This window comes from Pelophylax lessonae (assembly GCF_965119305.1).
Source record: "Pelophylax lessonae genome assembly, chromosome: 2".
Taxonomy (NCBI): Eukaryota; Metazoa; Chordata; class Amphibia; order Anura; family Ranidae; genus Pelophylax; species Pelophylax lessonae.
In genome coordinates this window covers 744,608,522-744,625,456 of record NC_138769.1, presented here as the reverse complement: position 1 = coordinate 744,625,456, position 16,935 = coordinate 744,608,522, and the positions used below count along the sequence as shown (strand labels likewise).

Sequence of the window (16,935 nt, the reverse complement as noted above, 5' to 3'; positions counted from 1 at the left end):
CTTTCCCTGGGCAATCTGAGATGTCTGCTGTTTCTCCTCAGCTCCATTCCCCTCCCTGAGGCCGCCTGCACCTGTAGTGGAGCCTGTAGAACAGACAGCATGTCCCGCCTGGTGCTGCAGCCCAATCAGAGGAAGATAGCTGACAGACACCTCACCAGAAGTCAAACCATGTGTGCAGGGTCTGAGCCGGGAACCATGACACCAGGGGTGGCCGGAGATCACAGAAGCATTGGGAGAGTGACTGTTACCTGACCTCCTGGCCAGCGGAGGACACCAAAGAGCAGCTGCATGGCGCTGGCAAGGACTCCGAGTTCTAAACAATACTACCCACAGCCTGCCCACTGCTGAAGAGAGGAGAGTCCAGATGAGATGGACGATGAAGTTAAGAAGAGGTACGGATCAGGATGCATCTGATCTACATCAAGCTGTCTGTGTGGGGGGTGGGAGGAAGGGAGTGTTAGTAGGGAAGGAAGTAGGAATCAGGTAGGTCAGTATATGTGTCAGGTAAGTCAGTGTATGTGTCAGGTAGGTCAGTGTATGTGTCAAGTAGTAGGTCAGTGTATGTGTCAGGTAGGTCAATGTAGGGGCCAGGTAGGTCAGTGTATGAGTCAGGTAGGTCAGTCTATGAGTCAGGTAGGTCAGTGTATGAGTTAGGTAAGTCAGTGTATGTGCCAGGTAAGTCACTGTATGTGTCAGGTAAGTCAGTGTATGTGTCAGGTAGGTCAGTGTATGTGTCAAGTAGGTCAGTGCATGTGTCAGGTAAGTCAGTGCATGTGTCAGGTAGGTCAGTGTATGTGTCAGGTAAGTCAGTGTATGAGTCAGGTAGGTCAGTGTATGAGTCAGGTAGGTCAGTGTATGAGTCAGGTAGGTCAGTGTATGTGTCAGGTAAGTCAGTGTATGTGTCAGGTAGGTCAGTGTGGGGCGAGGTAGGTCGGTGTAGTGGTCAGGTAGGTCAGTATAAGGGTGGGGTAGGTTAGTGTAGGGGGCAGGCAGGTCAGTGTAGTGGTTTGGTAGGTCAGTGTAGAGGCAGGTAGGTCATATGCATTACATGGGCAGGGCAAAGGGGGTGGAGTCAAGGGCGTAGCCAGGGGGGGCGGCAAAATTAGGTTTCGCCTAGGGTGTCAAAAATCCTTGCACTGGCCCTGGCTCTGTGGACCAATATGACTGCAATTCATTATTTTTTTGTAATGCCCATATTAAGGATGAGTTCCAAAGGAGTCTTAAATTCAGAAATTGGGACAGGTTTCCACTCGAATGGCCTGGCAAGGTATGAGTTTGGGTTGGTGGCGATGTACTGGTCAGCATAAAGATTATTTTGGTCCAAAATCAAATTAAAGAGGTCTTGGCTGAAAAAACAGCTAAAAAAAAAGTCAGGGGGGTTGTTAAATTGGCGGATTACATCTGAACCCTGAGCTGGGCTGTGAATGGGGGGAGGGTAATGGGTTCTGCTGAATCTGGGGGCAGCCAATTAGAGTTCACAAGCACCTCTGAATGGGCTCTACAGGCCTGTGCTTGAAATCTTGGTGGCTGCGCTTGCACTCCGCTATTAGTGCCGGCCTCCTCACCAGCTTGTACTGCACTTCTGGGACTCTCCACATCACCATGGGATACTGCAGGGCTGGTGTGTAAAAGGCCAGGATGTACGAGGCCTCTGGAGCAGCGCTAGTACTGGCACTCTGCTGCATATGAGCATAACTCTGCTTTTCTAGCACCTCAGTAACCTGGGGTCGGGTACGTCTGATCTTAGCAGGGACATCTTCTCCATCATCAAGGAGTTAAATGTGCCTCACTAAGTGTGTGGAAGTGTAAATGTGCTGATTGGACTCACACAGGTCTGCTTTCTTCTCTCTCTGAACAGAAAAGGGCTCAGAGAGAGAGAAGAACGGTGCAGTTCCTGTGTCTGTGATTACAAAACATTGACACGGCTGATCTGTGATTCCGTACAGCCAATCAGCAGCTCCAGGCTAAAAATCATTGGCTGGGACCTGCTGACCGACTTGTGCTGTACTGAATGACAGCACAGATGGGGTGGTGGGAGCGCCCCCTACCTGGAAATGCTGGATGTCATCCATGTACCTCATCCAGCACAGCGGGGCCGCTCGGCCGCAGTAAGAACGCAGTGGGCGGTCCACAAGCAGTGAAAATGTCACCTATTGATCATTTTGGGCGCTGTAATTCTCCCAGTCTCATGGACACACACAGGATTTGTATCCTTTTACTCCACACAACTTCATCTTTTATTTTCTACAAACAATGTGGTATTATATTGTGCTTTGTCTGCACTAACATTTATTGGAACGTATAGTTTACTGAAAATGTAGAACTGATAAAAAGTTACACAAATATTGTGTGACCGAAAAAATTCCAACCACCATCTTTTTATTCTACAGGGTCTCCGCTTTCAGAAAATATATCAGATTTTGGTAGTTTTTTTTAAACTATCATCAACTCACTGTGCTATAGTCACACTGGAGGGGGAGGGGCAGTAGTGACAGTTTCTTCTTCTTTGTTCAGTCACAGGATGGGGGCAGGGTGGTGACCAATCTGAATTCCTTATACAGTGCAGAGAAAAGTGAGGTCACAACCTGGCTCTGCTGTCTAGCAGGGGGACATAAATAACATAACTGGCTGAACAGAATAACATTCATACAAATAGGTAGAAAAGTTTACACAGATTTATTTATAAGTAAAATGTCTCCATGGAGTCTGTCCGCGTCTGCCTTGAGGTTACAAGGAAGGAGGAAATTCAGAACAGGATTAGAATCGGCAACTAGAGGGAAGAAATACTACCAATGAATTCCTTAAAGTGAAATGAAAAGACGGTCCTCTTATTTAACCACTTGCTGACCGTATACTGTATATATATGGCGGCAGAGTGGCTCTCCCAGGCTTAACCACGTATTGGTACGTCATTTGTCTGGGAGAAGGTAGGGGGCGAGTGTGCAGCGGAGCGCTCCTACCCCCGATCGTCAGCGGGGAAGCCGGCGCATGTGTCAGACGGCTCCGATTGTCACCGGACACCCACGATCGCTCCCCGCTGAGAGAGAAGAAAGATCGGATGTTGTAAACACAGCCGCCCGTCCTTCTCCCTGCAATGATCACAGAGCTCCTGTGATCCTTCTATATAGGATTGCATGTCTCTGTGATCATTTCACAAGCCCCGCCCCCCCACAGTTAGAATCACTCCCCTAGGCTTACATTTAACCCCTTGATCACCAACAGTGTTAACCCCTTCTCTGCCAATTGCATTAGTACAGTGACAGTGCATATTTTTAGCACTGATTACTGTAGTAATGTCACTGGTCCCCCCAAAAGTGTCAGTTAGGGGTCCGATCTGTCCGCCGCAATGTCGCAGTCCTGCTAAAAAAAAAAAAAAACGCAAATCACCGCCATTACTAGTAAAAAAAAATAAAATAAATAAAAATGACACAAATCTTTCCCGTAGTTAGTAAACGCAATAACTTTTGCGCAAACCAATCAAAATACGCTTATTGCGATTGTTTTTTACAAGAAATATGTAGCAGAAAACAAATTGGCCTAAAATGTTAAAAAAAATTTGATTTTTTAAATTTTTTTGGGAATGTTATATAGCAGAATGTGAAAAATATATATTTTTTTTCAAAATGGTCGCTCTTTTTTTGTTTATAGCGCAAAAAATAAAAATCGCAGACGTGATCAAATACCCCCCAAAAAAATCTCTATTTGTGGGAAAAAGGACGTCAATTTTATTTGGTTACAGTGTCGCATGACCGCGCAATTGTTAAAGTAACGCAGTGCCGAATGGCAAAATAGGGCCTGGCCATTAAATGGGAAAATCCTTCCAGTCCAGAAGTGGTTAAACAAGGCCCATCCCTGTGACAAAAAAACTGCAATAAAATGTATAAAAACGATGGAAAAGAGTACCATAAATCTACTCATCTTACCCCTAGCGGAACCCTATAGGATCTGTAAGTAGCTGGGATCCCCCACCCTGCACAGCCAGACACCCCGAATCTTCCCTATATATAACACTGATATCTGTACACTGAGTGGCACTCCGTATAAAGATGTCAGTGTTATATATGCAGGTAGGTACCAGCACTCAGTGTGCACATATCAGTCTTATACAGTATATAGGGAATAGCACTCACTATGTATATAGAAATCAGGGTTATTAGATATGGGATAGGGAATAGCACCTGGTGGATGGGCAATGGGCAGGAACACTCAGCCTTGCTGGTATAGAATAAAGCAGAGTGACACTAAACTGCTGGGCTGGCGATCACACACTGACCTGCTGCACACAAGGCGGGTTGCTAGCTATGAGATGACTCCGCTCTGCAGTGCCTTCTGCCACCTCCAGCTCTCTAAGTTCAGCACTGGCTGTCCCCCATGGTGGGGATGTGGACGGTAGCCCCACCCCTCTGCTGAATTCCACAGGGGGAGAGGTGGCCGGAGTGGCTGCCGCTGCTACCATCCCCATGGCTCCACCATCGCTCTCTCATCCCGGCCAGCACCTGAGTCCTCTCCCAGCACTGCAGAAACCGTCATAAAGAATGCCATGCCTCCTCCAGGCTTAAACCTCTCTTCTGCATATTAAGCTGTGGGCACCTCCAGGAGTGGACTGAGCCTCTTTCAGGGCCCCCCTACTGACCACGGACCCTCAGACAGTGCCAGAGTGCCCAAATGGGCAATCCGCCCCTAGACCTAAGAGATACAATCAGCTTGTCACCCATTCCACCAGACTCCTATAACTGGAAGATTACATTTTTGGGTGGATGTGTTGTAGAAGAACCCAGACCACAGTATTGTGCGGTGAAAATATCATCCAACTTTATTAATCATATATATGTGACACTTTACCAACAGAAGAAAAGAGATAGATTGTTTACATTTCAAGGAGATATTTATACCATTTATATCATCTATGCTAAGAAACTGATTACCATATGACACGCCCCTCATTAATACCAGCCCCGCCCACTTATGTAACCCTCTAAACATCCAAATCCCTGTAAATTCCCAGAAGACACTTTCATCTTTTATCCATAACAAGCTCATTGGGTAGAAGATAACCCCGAGCCCCTCCTGCTCATTCCCACACAACAAGTCCATGTCACCATCTACAAGGTTAGAGGACCTGAAGGAGAACAACTAAACTAAAGTTTAATAAAATTAAAGTAAAACACTGCAAATAAAAACAAACAAACCACAAAACAAATTTTATACCCCCAGTTCCCATATACATATGGAAATGTCAGTGCTGGGTGCGGTTATGTAGGAAAACAACAATCACACGACACATCTTACATATCGCTGCACACACCAGAGTGAGAGGAATAACTCTAGGGACATCATTCATGGATAACTTTTTATACTGATGACCTGTAAAGGTTTGTATAGCGTCACCTATGGGCAATTTGTAGGTACTGAAGTGTGTCACCAAGTATGCACAAATTTTAAAGCTTGATGTGTCTGATATTTATTTGCTCAACACAACCTCATCTGTTATATTTTACCAAAGAAATGATGTCATAAGTTTATTTGTGTGCCCTAAAATTACCCTTACTGTATTTTTACAGAAAATATGCATTTGATAAAAAGCTGTGCTAATATTGTGTGACATAAAAAACTAAAACCCCCATTTTTTTCTCCAGGGTCTCTGATTTCAGAAAATATATAATGTTTTGGGTTTTAGCTAAATCTGAATTTAACCATGTGAGTTAAAAAGAAAAATCAAGAAACAACAACAGCATTGTATAAAATTATTATCAAAACTATTATAGTAACCTAAAGGCTTAAGAAGCAATCCCACCACATTACTCAACCAAGTTCCAACTAAACTCATCCAAGAAAATGGATTCCACTTCCTCCCATCCAGGTGACAGTTGGATCTCCTTTACCTTGTGTAGATGTCTCCTTCTGAGATCCTCATGATATAAAATAAATGTACAACACTCTCTATGTGACACCAGATTGTAGACTCGACCTTGAGCTTCCCAGAGATAGTCAGCAGCCATGCAGTTCTGTGACACCACCTTAGGTGATGGAGACACTTCTGCTGTCAGCTCTGCTATAACATCAATGGTCTCATTGGTTATCTGATCCATGACTCCAGTACACGGGTTCATCCTAATTATCTTAGATTTTTTTTAGATTCCCCATCCCGTCTATGAAGGACTCGCTGCATAAAACATTTCCACTCCAGAGAAAATGTTTCTTCTCACTGGAAGGTCAGGGGAGTATTGGGAGAAATTGAGGCTTTCCCTTACACATATGGGAGGGGCAACATAACCTAAAGTACAGCTATGGGGGGAATTGAGGCAATTACATTGATAAACCATGAAACGTTACTGGCCTGTGATTGGCTCTCCTATTGTTAGTGAAGTGAGACTCCCCTTGGCAGTGTCATTAATGGAATTTAAGAAACCATGTGAAATGTTTCTCCAAAATCCAAAAAAAATGAACCACTTGGGTAGGTACTCATCCTAACATTCCTAATATGAGTTTGTAGTCCCGGCTACTACAGGAAAGATGTGGGCAATCATTTACACCTTTTACAGCAGGACAGTAAATATCAGAACACAATTCATACATAAGATCAACAGCAGGAAGTCTGCTAACTTAATGTGTAATGCAATCTGTGATTATCATTCCCAGAGTTCCCTCTGCAACATCGTTTTATCACCTGTTATGTCTATAGATTTGTTATTTTCAGTAAAAAAAAAAAAAAGATGAAGATGAGAATCGTGAGGAAAACCGTTCAATCATTGGTGCTTATCTGAAAAAAATGTCAAACTGTGAAATATTCACATGCATTTTAGGTGTGCATCCATCTATTACATTCCTGTTTGCTCACAGATGTTAGCTTGCATTTTTTTAAAGTACCATTTTATCTTTTCAATTCTTCCCTAGACTGTTGGAGGAGATTTGGGTTGTGAAACTAATAGGGTATTTGCAAGTCGTTTAATGTCCTCCTTTTTCCCAAAGTTTCATCTCTGCAACTAAAGCTTGTCAATCCTCTGGTGATAGATTAGCCCAACATTAGCTTTGTAACATTCAGAGCACTAATAGGTCTTCTCCCCACTGTGAATCCTCTGGTGTTTGATAAGGTTTGACTTCTGTGTAAAAGATTTGCCACATTCAGAACACTGATATGGCTTCTCTTCAGTGTGAACCCTCTGGTGTATGATAAGATGTGACTTCTGTGTAAAAACTTTGTCACATTCAGAACACTGATATGGCTTCTCTCCAGTGTGAACCCTCTGGTGTGCGATAAGATTACCCTTTGCTGTAAAAACTTTGTCACATTCAGAACAATGATATGGCTTCTCTCCACTGTGAACCCTCTGGTGTGTGATAAGTTCTTGCTTGGTTGTAAAAGCTTTGCCACATTCAGAACACTGATATGGCTTCTCTCCACTGTGAATCATTTGGTGTGTGATAAGAGGTGACTTCTGTGTAAAAGTTTTGTCACATTCAAAACATTGATATGGCTTTTCTCCAGTGTGAACCCTCTGGTGTTTGATAAGTTCTTGCTTGGTTGTAAAAGCTTTGCCACATTCAGAACACTGATATGGCTTCTCTCCAGTGTGAACCCTCTGGTGTATGATAAGATGTGACTTCTGTGTAAAAACTTTGTCACATTCAGAACAATGATATGGCTTCTCTCCACTGTGAACCCTCTGGTGTGTGATAAGTTCATGCTTGGTTGTAAAAGCTTTGCCACATTCAGAACACTGATATGGCTTCTCTCCACTGTGAATCATTTGGTGTGTGATAAGAGGTGACTTCTGTGTAAAAGTTTTGTCACATTCAAAACATTGATATGGCTTTTCTCCAGTGTGAACCCTCTGGTGTTTGATAAGTTCTTGCTTGGTTGTAAAAGCTTTGCCACATTCAGAACACTGATATGGCTTCTCTCCAGTGTGAATCTTTTGGTGTGCGATAAGATGACCCTTTATTGTAAAAGCTTTGCCACATTCAAAACATTGATATGGCTTCTCTCCCGTGCGAACCCTCTGGTGTGTGATAAGTTCATACTTGGTTGTAAACGCTTTGCCACATTCAGAACACTGATATGGCTTCTCTCCAGTGTGAATCCTCTGGTGTTTGATAAGATCACCCTTTGTTGTAAAAGATTTGCCACATTCAGAACAATAATATGGCTTCTCTCCACTGTGAATCTTTTGGTGTGTGATAAGATGTGACTTCTGTGTAAAAACTTTGTCACATTCAGAACACTGATATGGCTTCTCTCCAGTGTGAACCCTCTGGTGTGCAATAAGATTACCCTTTGCTGTAAAAACTTTGTCACATTCAGAACAATGATATGGCTTTTCTCCAGTGTGAACCCTCTGGTGTTTGATAAGTTCTTGCTTGGTTGTAAACGCTTTCCCACATTCAGAACAATGATATGACTTCTCTCCATTGTAAACCTCCTGGTGTGTGACATGTTTTGCTTCCATTGTAAAATGTTTATCACATTCCAAACAATAAATATCTTCTGAAATTACTTCTCTTATGTATATATGGGTTGAACTTTACTGTAAAGCCATTGTCACGTCCAGAACACTGAAATTACTTCTCTCCTGTTGTCCTCTAAGGCTGGATCAATGTTGAAGATCCAAAACATTTGTTCCTTTAGAACACGGATATGACTTGTGTCCTGTATGAATCCTCCAGTGAATTGTGATTAAGACTTTCAGTCACATAAGACACCCATATGACTCATTTCCCATGTGGCTCAGCTGAATTGATGAAGTCCAAAATGATCGAAAACTTGGTTCATAAATCCTCCTGTACTAAAAAAATAAAGAAAACAGAATTCTTTAAGAAAAACGTCTGAATAAAGTTTCTTTCTTTATGAACATTAATTATTAAATATATTGAATATATAGAAACATTATGTACAATATTATACAGGTTTAAATATTTGTATTTCATTTTCCTGCGGACACTATATTATTCCCATTGGCTGATAAAATAGACAATTTATTACAATTTCCAGAAGGAGAATCTCATTCTTTGTTCTCATTCAGAGAAATTAGCTTCATAGTGATGGGGGAAGGTGCTTGGGTTTTATTTACAGGTGTATTATTATTATTATACAGGATTTATATAGCGCCATCAGTTTGTGCAGCGCTTTACAATGAGGGAAGACAATACAGTTACAATACAATTCAATACTGGAGGAATTGGGCGACCCTGTTCCTTAGAGCTTACAATCTAGGTGTATTCAGCAAGTGTGTTTAAAATTTAAAAAAATTGCAGACTTAGATGCAAACCTCTTTGGAATCAACAGGAGGCGAATCTTGAAAATCAATTATCTTCTAATTATTCCTAATTATCTTCCTTGCACTTCAGGAATGTGGTGAGATCTTACTAACCCTGGAAATCCACAGACACACTGTAGGGGATCCATGCATCTCCATTTCAGTGGGATAGAAGATCTGATCACACCTATAAGGTGAATGAGCAGTCATTATTTTATATTGGGTCTTAGAAAGGGGGGTCATATTCTGGTTAGATGTTTGTTATCTTTGAATTTCTCTCCAAAATGTGTATCAGAGGACATTCCCAGAATATATGTAATAGAGTTCTCCTGGCATTATTTCACCTCTAACAGGTAGGAGAGGTTGTGGGGAAATGTTTGAGTAAAAGAGTGGGGACTGTATACCATCTGGTCAGAATGTTATATCCGGACTCCTGGACACTGCTGGGAAAGGAGGATTTGTGAGCAAAGAATAGGATATGATATCTTTCTGTCTGGGTGAATGTATGACCCAAATCTCTTCCCATTTCAGAAGGAATAGGGGTGTGATATCTTTGTATGAATTGGTAAGGAAGTGATGGGATATGTAAAGGGTGTGACATGCTGACCAACTTCATCTTTATTCAGGCATCATGCAGGAATACATTGTCACCTGACCTGGCTGTAGATCTCATTAATAAACGTCTCATCAATAAATGATTGGCTGATGAGTGGATGTCCAACTGAAGTGGTGGAGGGGCACCTGGATGTGGAATCTGCACTGGACCATACCAGGCCACATGCCCTCCACATGAGAAGGGTACCCTGACAGAGGCACCCTAGCAAAGCACCATGTCCTCATGTTGGTAGGGACAGGGCTTCTCCCCTAAAACTCTGGCCGAATGGTTGCGAGGGTCTGCAGCGGGGAATTATCAGAATCGGGAAGCCCCCTACAAAAAAGGAGGCCCCCAGATATCCTGCTCCCCCTACATGAATGAGTAAGGGGTACATAGTATGTCTAGTTACTCATTTACAATAAAAACACAACACAGCACAATGACAAGTCTAAACAGCACCCCCCCCCCAAAAAAAATAAAAAATAAAAAACAAGTCTATAATAATGGCATCCAGGAAAGTAGATCCCTCCAGAAAAACATGAGGACCAACCAGACTATCTGCTCCCCACAGAATCTCACTGCAAATGACATTTCCCAAGCTGGAAGCTGAAAGTAGAGTAAGGGGCTCCCATGTGATGTTATTCACTAAATTGACTAAATTTCACGACTTCATCCCAAAATCACATATTCCTGGCCACCTGTGTGCTAGATCCCAGTGACACTGTGCAGTGAAATTTTATTGGTTGCTCAGAGGCAGGTGGTCAGACTGCACGCCGTCATTGGTTGTTAGGATGGTGATGGCTGCCAGCATCCCACCCACCAAACTGGAAGCTGTCATTTAGCCGCAGTAGAGATACCGCCACTTCTGGCTGCAGCAGAGGTTTCATGGGTGGGTGAACAAAGTGGATGAACTGGGGACACGTACCAATGCAAAACATGCAAACATTTTTTTGAAAAACAATTTTTAAAGGAGCAGTGATTTTATTGATGCTTAAAGTGAAACGGTAAAAATGGAAAATTCCTCTAAATATAGTTCCTGGTGGGTCCCCTTAGTCTGCCTGTAAAGTAGCACATCTGTACCGTGTATAGAACCTGCTGCAGCAAAACTAACATTTCTAAACAAAAAAAAAAAAAAAAAAATTTAATGTACTTTGTGGCTGCAAGCTATTGCTGGCACCTGGTAATACAAAAAAATGGCGTGGGACCAAAATAATAAAAAAAAAAAAAACTTTTTTGGGGTCTCTCCCAGATCTATACCAGATCCTTTTCTGAGCACTCTGCCTGGCAGGCCCCCTTCTTCTGAACCATACCATGCCACATGCGCTCAACATGGGAGGTGGGTGCTTTGGGGCAGGGGGGCTCTGCCCCCCCACCCCAAGGCACCTTGTCCCCATGTTGATGGGGACAAGGGCCTCTTCCTGACAATCCTGGGTGGTGGTGGTCTGCAGGCTGGTGGCTTATCAGAATCTGGAAGCCCCTTTTAAGCCCCTGGAAGCCAGATCCCGACCCCTCTATGTGAATAATTATAGGGTACATTGTACATCTACTCATTCACAAAAATAAATAAAAACAGTACACAGATTTTTGACAAGTCCGTTTTAAAAAAAAAATACATTTTAAAATGTTTAAATCGAATTTAATTACAAAAAAAACAATGTCCCCTGATGCAGATTCATTGTCAATCATGACGCCTGCCGCACCGCCGGACCCGAAAAAAAGAAAAAACACTCCGCCCGCGAGGAAGGCTGACCGCCAAATGCCTGCTCCTCTGATTGACAGTTCCTAAGTAGGTAAGGAGCGTGTGACGTCACTGACCCAGCATGCTCCAGCAGGCATTCCGAACCAGAAATCTGTGTACCGGTTTTATTTATTTATGACACTTTTTTGGTAAATTAGTCATTTATATGGGGGGGGGGGGGGGTTGGGGGGAACCTGCGGGCCCCAGATTCTGATAAGTCCACTGCCCAGGTTTGTCAGGAAAAGACCCTTGTCCCCATTAGGGAGGGCAGAGCCCCCCGTCCCCCATCCCAAACAACCAACCCCCCCCCATTTTCGGTGTATGTGGCCTGCTATGGTTCAGGGCGGGGGCAGGCACAGGCAGCTGATGACTCATTCATTGTTAACCACCTCCTTTCCAAACCTATTCTGACACTTCGCTCCTACATGTAAAAATCTACTTTGTTTGATACAAAATTACTTAGAACCCCCAAACATTATATATATATATATATATATATATTTATTTTAGCAGAGACCCCAGAGAATAAAATGGTGTGTGTTGCAATTTTTTATGTCACACGGTATTTGTGAAGCGTTTTTTTAAACGCAATTTTTTGGGAAAAAAACACATTCATTAATAAAAAAAAATAAATAAAAAAAACGTAAAGTTAGCCCAATTTTTTGTATATTGTGAAATATGATGTTACATCGAGTAAATAGATACCCAACATGTCACGCTTTAAAATTGCGTCTGCCTATGGAATGGCGGAAAACTACGGTGCTTAAAATTCTCCATTGGCGACGCTATAAACACTTTTACAGGTTACCATCTTAGAGTGGCACAGGAGGTCTGGTGATAGAATTATTGCGTTTGCTCTGACATTTGCAACAATACCTCACATGTGTGGTGAGATTGCTGTTTACATATGCGTGTGGGAGTAACGTATGTGTTCGCATGTGCGCGTAAGCACGGTGGGACGGTGGCACTTTAATTTTTTTTTTTTTATATACAAAAAATGTTTACACTTTTTTTTACATTTTTTTTGCACAAACTTTATTGCTATCACAAGGAATGAACAACACCCCTTGTGATAGCATGGGCCATGACAGGTCCTCTTTATGGAGAGATTTGGGGTCTATTAATCTCTCATCTGCCCCCCCATGCAGCCAATGGGACCGAGATCTTGTCAGATAATGGCGTGTTGATGTATCTTCGCCACATTGCTTTGTGGCGCAGATACATCAACGACGTGCTCATCATCTGGATGGGCACTTGTGCTGAGCTTCTGTCCTTCATCGATTATATATCGAACAATCAATATAATCTTAAGTTCACAGTACAATATGACACCAAAAGCATTTCCTTTCTGAAAACGAAGTTGTTTCTAAACCCTGATGGTTCCCTATATACCTCCCTCTATCCTAAAGAGACCGCAGGGAATACTATACTCCTATGTTAAAAAAGAATAGCGCACACATGCAAAAGAAATGACTATCAAATATGGAGACAATCCATAAATAAAAATGGGGATTTGGTCCCACCATATGGCCATATCGTGCTCAAGCCCACCACTACGTCAAAGTACCCCATTATCAGTGGGTCCTACACTATCCATAAAAAAAGGGTGAATCCTGCCTCTCTAACCCTTGGAGACAACAGTCCTTGCTGGGAGAGATGTGCTAATGCACTACAAGGGACTCCTCCTATATCTACTTGATAGTGGACACTGATAGAATACAGGTGTGTGTGGGGGGTGGGGTGCTCAACCTCAGAGGTCTGAGGTTTTTTATGGATAGTGTAGGACCCACTGACAATGGGGTACTTTGACGTAGTGGTGGGCTTGAGCACGATATGGCCATATGGTGGGACCAAATCCCCATTTTTATTTATGGATTGTCTCCATATTTGATAGTCATTTCTTTTGCATGTGTGCGCTATTCTTTTTTAATATGCATGTCGCTTGGTTCATAGCTGCACCGGCTTTAGATATACATGTTCAGGGTTTGCTCCCCCAATTTTTTTCTTGTTTATTATACTATACTCCTCTCAATGAGTGGTCATCCACTGGTGCGTAGCGTTCCCTATACTTAGTATATAAGGCTATGTAGGAACTGTGGTAAAGACAGCGATTTCAAACTAGAGGCTAAGGCCCTGCAGCACCGTCTAATGGCTAGAGGATATAGTAGGAAATCACTCAAAAGAGCGTATATTAGAACAAAAAAGCATTCTAGGGAGAAATTCATTTTTGAATCTAAAATTCGTAAAGCAAATGAAACCACAAAAATTGTGATGAAATATTACCTCCATCATCAGCTGATCCGTAATGTAGTGAACTGTAACTGGCATTTCCACACAGACGATGCGATTATATCTAAATATATACGAGGACAACCGAAAATTGTATATCGCAGAGCACAATCTCTAAGAGATCAGTTGGTTCACAGCCACTACCTATCTCATGGATAATGTTTCGGAGGGAGCTACGGGAGCTACAGAAACCTACCGTTATGGTGGCTGTGACCAATGCCCCTGGGTAAGGGAGGGTAATTCCCTCCCCTTCCCATGAGGAGGTGTATCGAAGCCCCGATTCTATGCTGATTGCCGTACGGAGGGTGTTGTATATTTGGTAAACTGTATTTGTGGATCGTTTTACGTGGGAAAGACAAAAAGGGCTTTTTCATGACGCATACAAGACTACCTTTACTATATAGATGTTGGTCTATTATACACACCAATTGGTAAACATATTGGCCCCAATCATAGCTATGATCCCCAAGCTATTCTATGTTCAGTACTTGAAACTATCCTCAAAAATCCAAGAGGTGGTCATTTTTGATAATCAAATCTTAAAATGTGAGGCCAAATGGATTTACAACCTACAGGCCACCCGGCTTGAATACAGCATTATCATTCAAGCCATTTTTGGAGTGATATGACTTGCAAGAGAGTCATATATTCTGCTTAATTGATGTTTTTGTTTTGTTTTTTCCCCGATCTATGTATTGATTATGTGGATGCATGAAAAGGAAATATGTATATTATGTACTTTGTATCAAATATGTATGTTGAATACTATTCTGTAAAAATATCAATATGTATGTTGGATACTATTCTTTTAAAATATTGGTATTCCATTGCAGAGTATGCTGGGATTTGGACATTGCCCTTGGCATCTATGGGGTGTTGATCTGGAGGTTTTTGCCACTTGACTGACGTGCATTCGGGTGCTCAGCCAGTGTGGGGGCGGGGCAGTCCCTTTGCTCCTCCCTTTGGCCCCGAACCCCAATCTCTTGATCGGGTGGGTTAAGACGTTACAGGCAGCCGGCGTGTCTTCCGCGAACATTGTTTGTGGTTCACGCTGGCTCCCTGTAGGTCATCATGGCGCCCACACCGAAAGTGATGTATGGGGACCGGGTTACGGCCAAGTCATTTCCAGGGGGAACCGGCTTCATTAAGGCCCTCTGCGGTGCAGGAAGCCGGACGCAGCTCCCTGAACACACAGGACCTGGACAGAGGACCTTTTTCTTTCCATTGCCTGTCATAATTGGGAGACTCCTACAAGGTGACTTCACTGTATATTTATCTATACCAGGGAGTCTGGCTCACAGTAGGGGTACATACTATTGATTGAACGATATTGTTTTTCTACCGCCGATACCGATACCTTCCCCCCTCTCAATTTATATATACAATTTGCTGTGTGTTTCAAGAGCCATTTATACTGTGTATGAATATATTCAGGAGGTCTTTATATATGGGGGTGACACAGGGCTACATAGTTGTTTCTTTTCATTAAGGGAATCTTTTCTCTGTGGTATCAGAGATATTTATGACCCCCTGTCTTTTGGACATTGATCCTGGGTTTGCTTGGCTCATATGTTCATCAGGCCATTGTGAACGGTGTATAACTCTGGGATGTGGCTTGTATATATGGTGGAAATGGATTCCAATACTCGGAGTAATGTGGCCCTCTATTTAACTGTTAGCCTATGAGTCATCTAACATCCCTATGGAGATTAAGTATACTAGTCTCTTTATATATTGCCTTACAGAGTGGTTTTCTGCTCGTTCTCTTGTCCTGGTGGACCTCTGTAGGACGCACGCTCAGTCCAGTGCCTGTCAATCAGGCCTTCCCTCCTAGGGTTTGACCCCTTGTGGTGTCCATTACCCATGTGGGGTAATATCTTTGGGTCTCTGTATTCATCCCTTTGCCATGGGACTCCTATCTTAATATGCCCAGCTTGTTTTGCAGCGGTTTGTTCAAAAGGGTAAGCACATTGCAATTAATATATGTAAGGAAGTTACCTTTATGTATACAGTCTGACTATAAAGGTGATTGTGTGCATTGTTTTTGCTTTTTTCTTTTTCAATTTTTTTGAATCTAGCCTTTAGAGACAGTTGTTTGAATATTGAACATAGTCCCCGAAGAAGCTACTATAGGAGCCTAATCGCTCAGCGAAACGCGTAGGACTTACCAGCACTCTGTTTCTATTTATGGACATGGCAATTACACTACAACTATGGATGTAAAATCTATTTTACATATATCTTGTTTTTATCTCTTTTTTGATTAACTTAATAAAGATGTGTCCTTTTAAGAATACAATGTATGATGTTTAATGCCAACTATACAGCCTTTAAAATCCCATTTTCTAAGAGGAGGACTGTGAGCCAACTCTCTCGTTCCATTGGGGTTGAGAGTTTCTTGGCACCTTTCCTCTTCTCTGCTCTTGTTTTTCATGTCCTTAATTAGGGATGTGGCTGTGAATGATTGTCTTTAGAACGATATCTTTTCATTTGTTTCCGATCATCTGCTGCTCTGTCTGCTGGTGGCCAGGTAAACAAAGGGGCAGAACTGGAAGTGAAGAATATTCATTTCCAGGGTTACAGAGAGAGGAGAACGACGTCAGTTCCTCTCTCTGTCCCAAGGAGCCATTGCCGCCGGCCACATCGCTCCCGGCCTTCATGATGGGACCGGAGAGCCCTGGAGAGGCACCCGCAGAAGTGATTGAGTGGCTAATTAGCCATTCAGATCACTTCTTCTTTGTAGGGAATTGCCGGCTGAAAATAGTGGTACCAGGATGATGCTTGTAGCTGCCACTGAACCACTGAAACCCGAGGATGTACAGGAACATCCTTGGGTGGGAAGTGGTTAAGGGCGTGGCGACCAGCTTCCCAGCCCCGCTCTTTAACAACATATTGACTGTGTGCTCGGGGGGGCGAACATCCCGCCGAGCGCACAGAAAATTTGGATGTTCGCTGAGCAAACAGGCGCTGTTTGGGCTGAACTTTTGCTCAAACATACCAAGAAAAGAAAGAACTGAGGCGCCTCTGAGTGTAGACCTTTTGAACATCTATTATGACAT

At 42.8% G+C, this 16,935-nt stretch overlaps 2 protein-coding genes across 2 annotated transcripts in view; one reads left to right on the top strand and one right to left on the bottom strand.

The window, feature by feature from the left end:
• LOC309545764 (uncharacterized protein) overlaps positions 1-16,935 on the top strand; it is a gene marked incomplete at its 5' end in the record, with an annotated part of 733,676 nt that overhangs the window by 597,906 nt on the left and 118,835 nt on the right. The window lies entirely within an intron of this gene.
• Positions 7,047-8,447, bottom strand: LOC309547857 (uncharacterized protein; the record flags this gene model as incomplete). Its single annotated transcript, XM_082247859.1, has 2 exons — positions 7,047-7,244; positions 7,494-8,447. The coding sequence occupies 2 exons, from the start codon at positions 8,445-8,447 to the stop codon at positions 7,047-7,049; spliced, it is 1,152 nt and encodes a 383-aa protein (XP_082103985.1).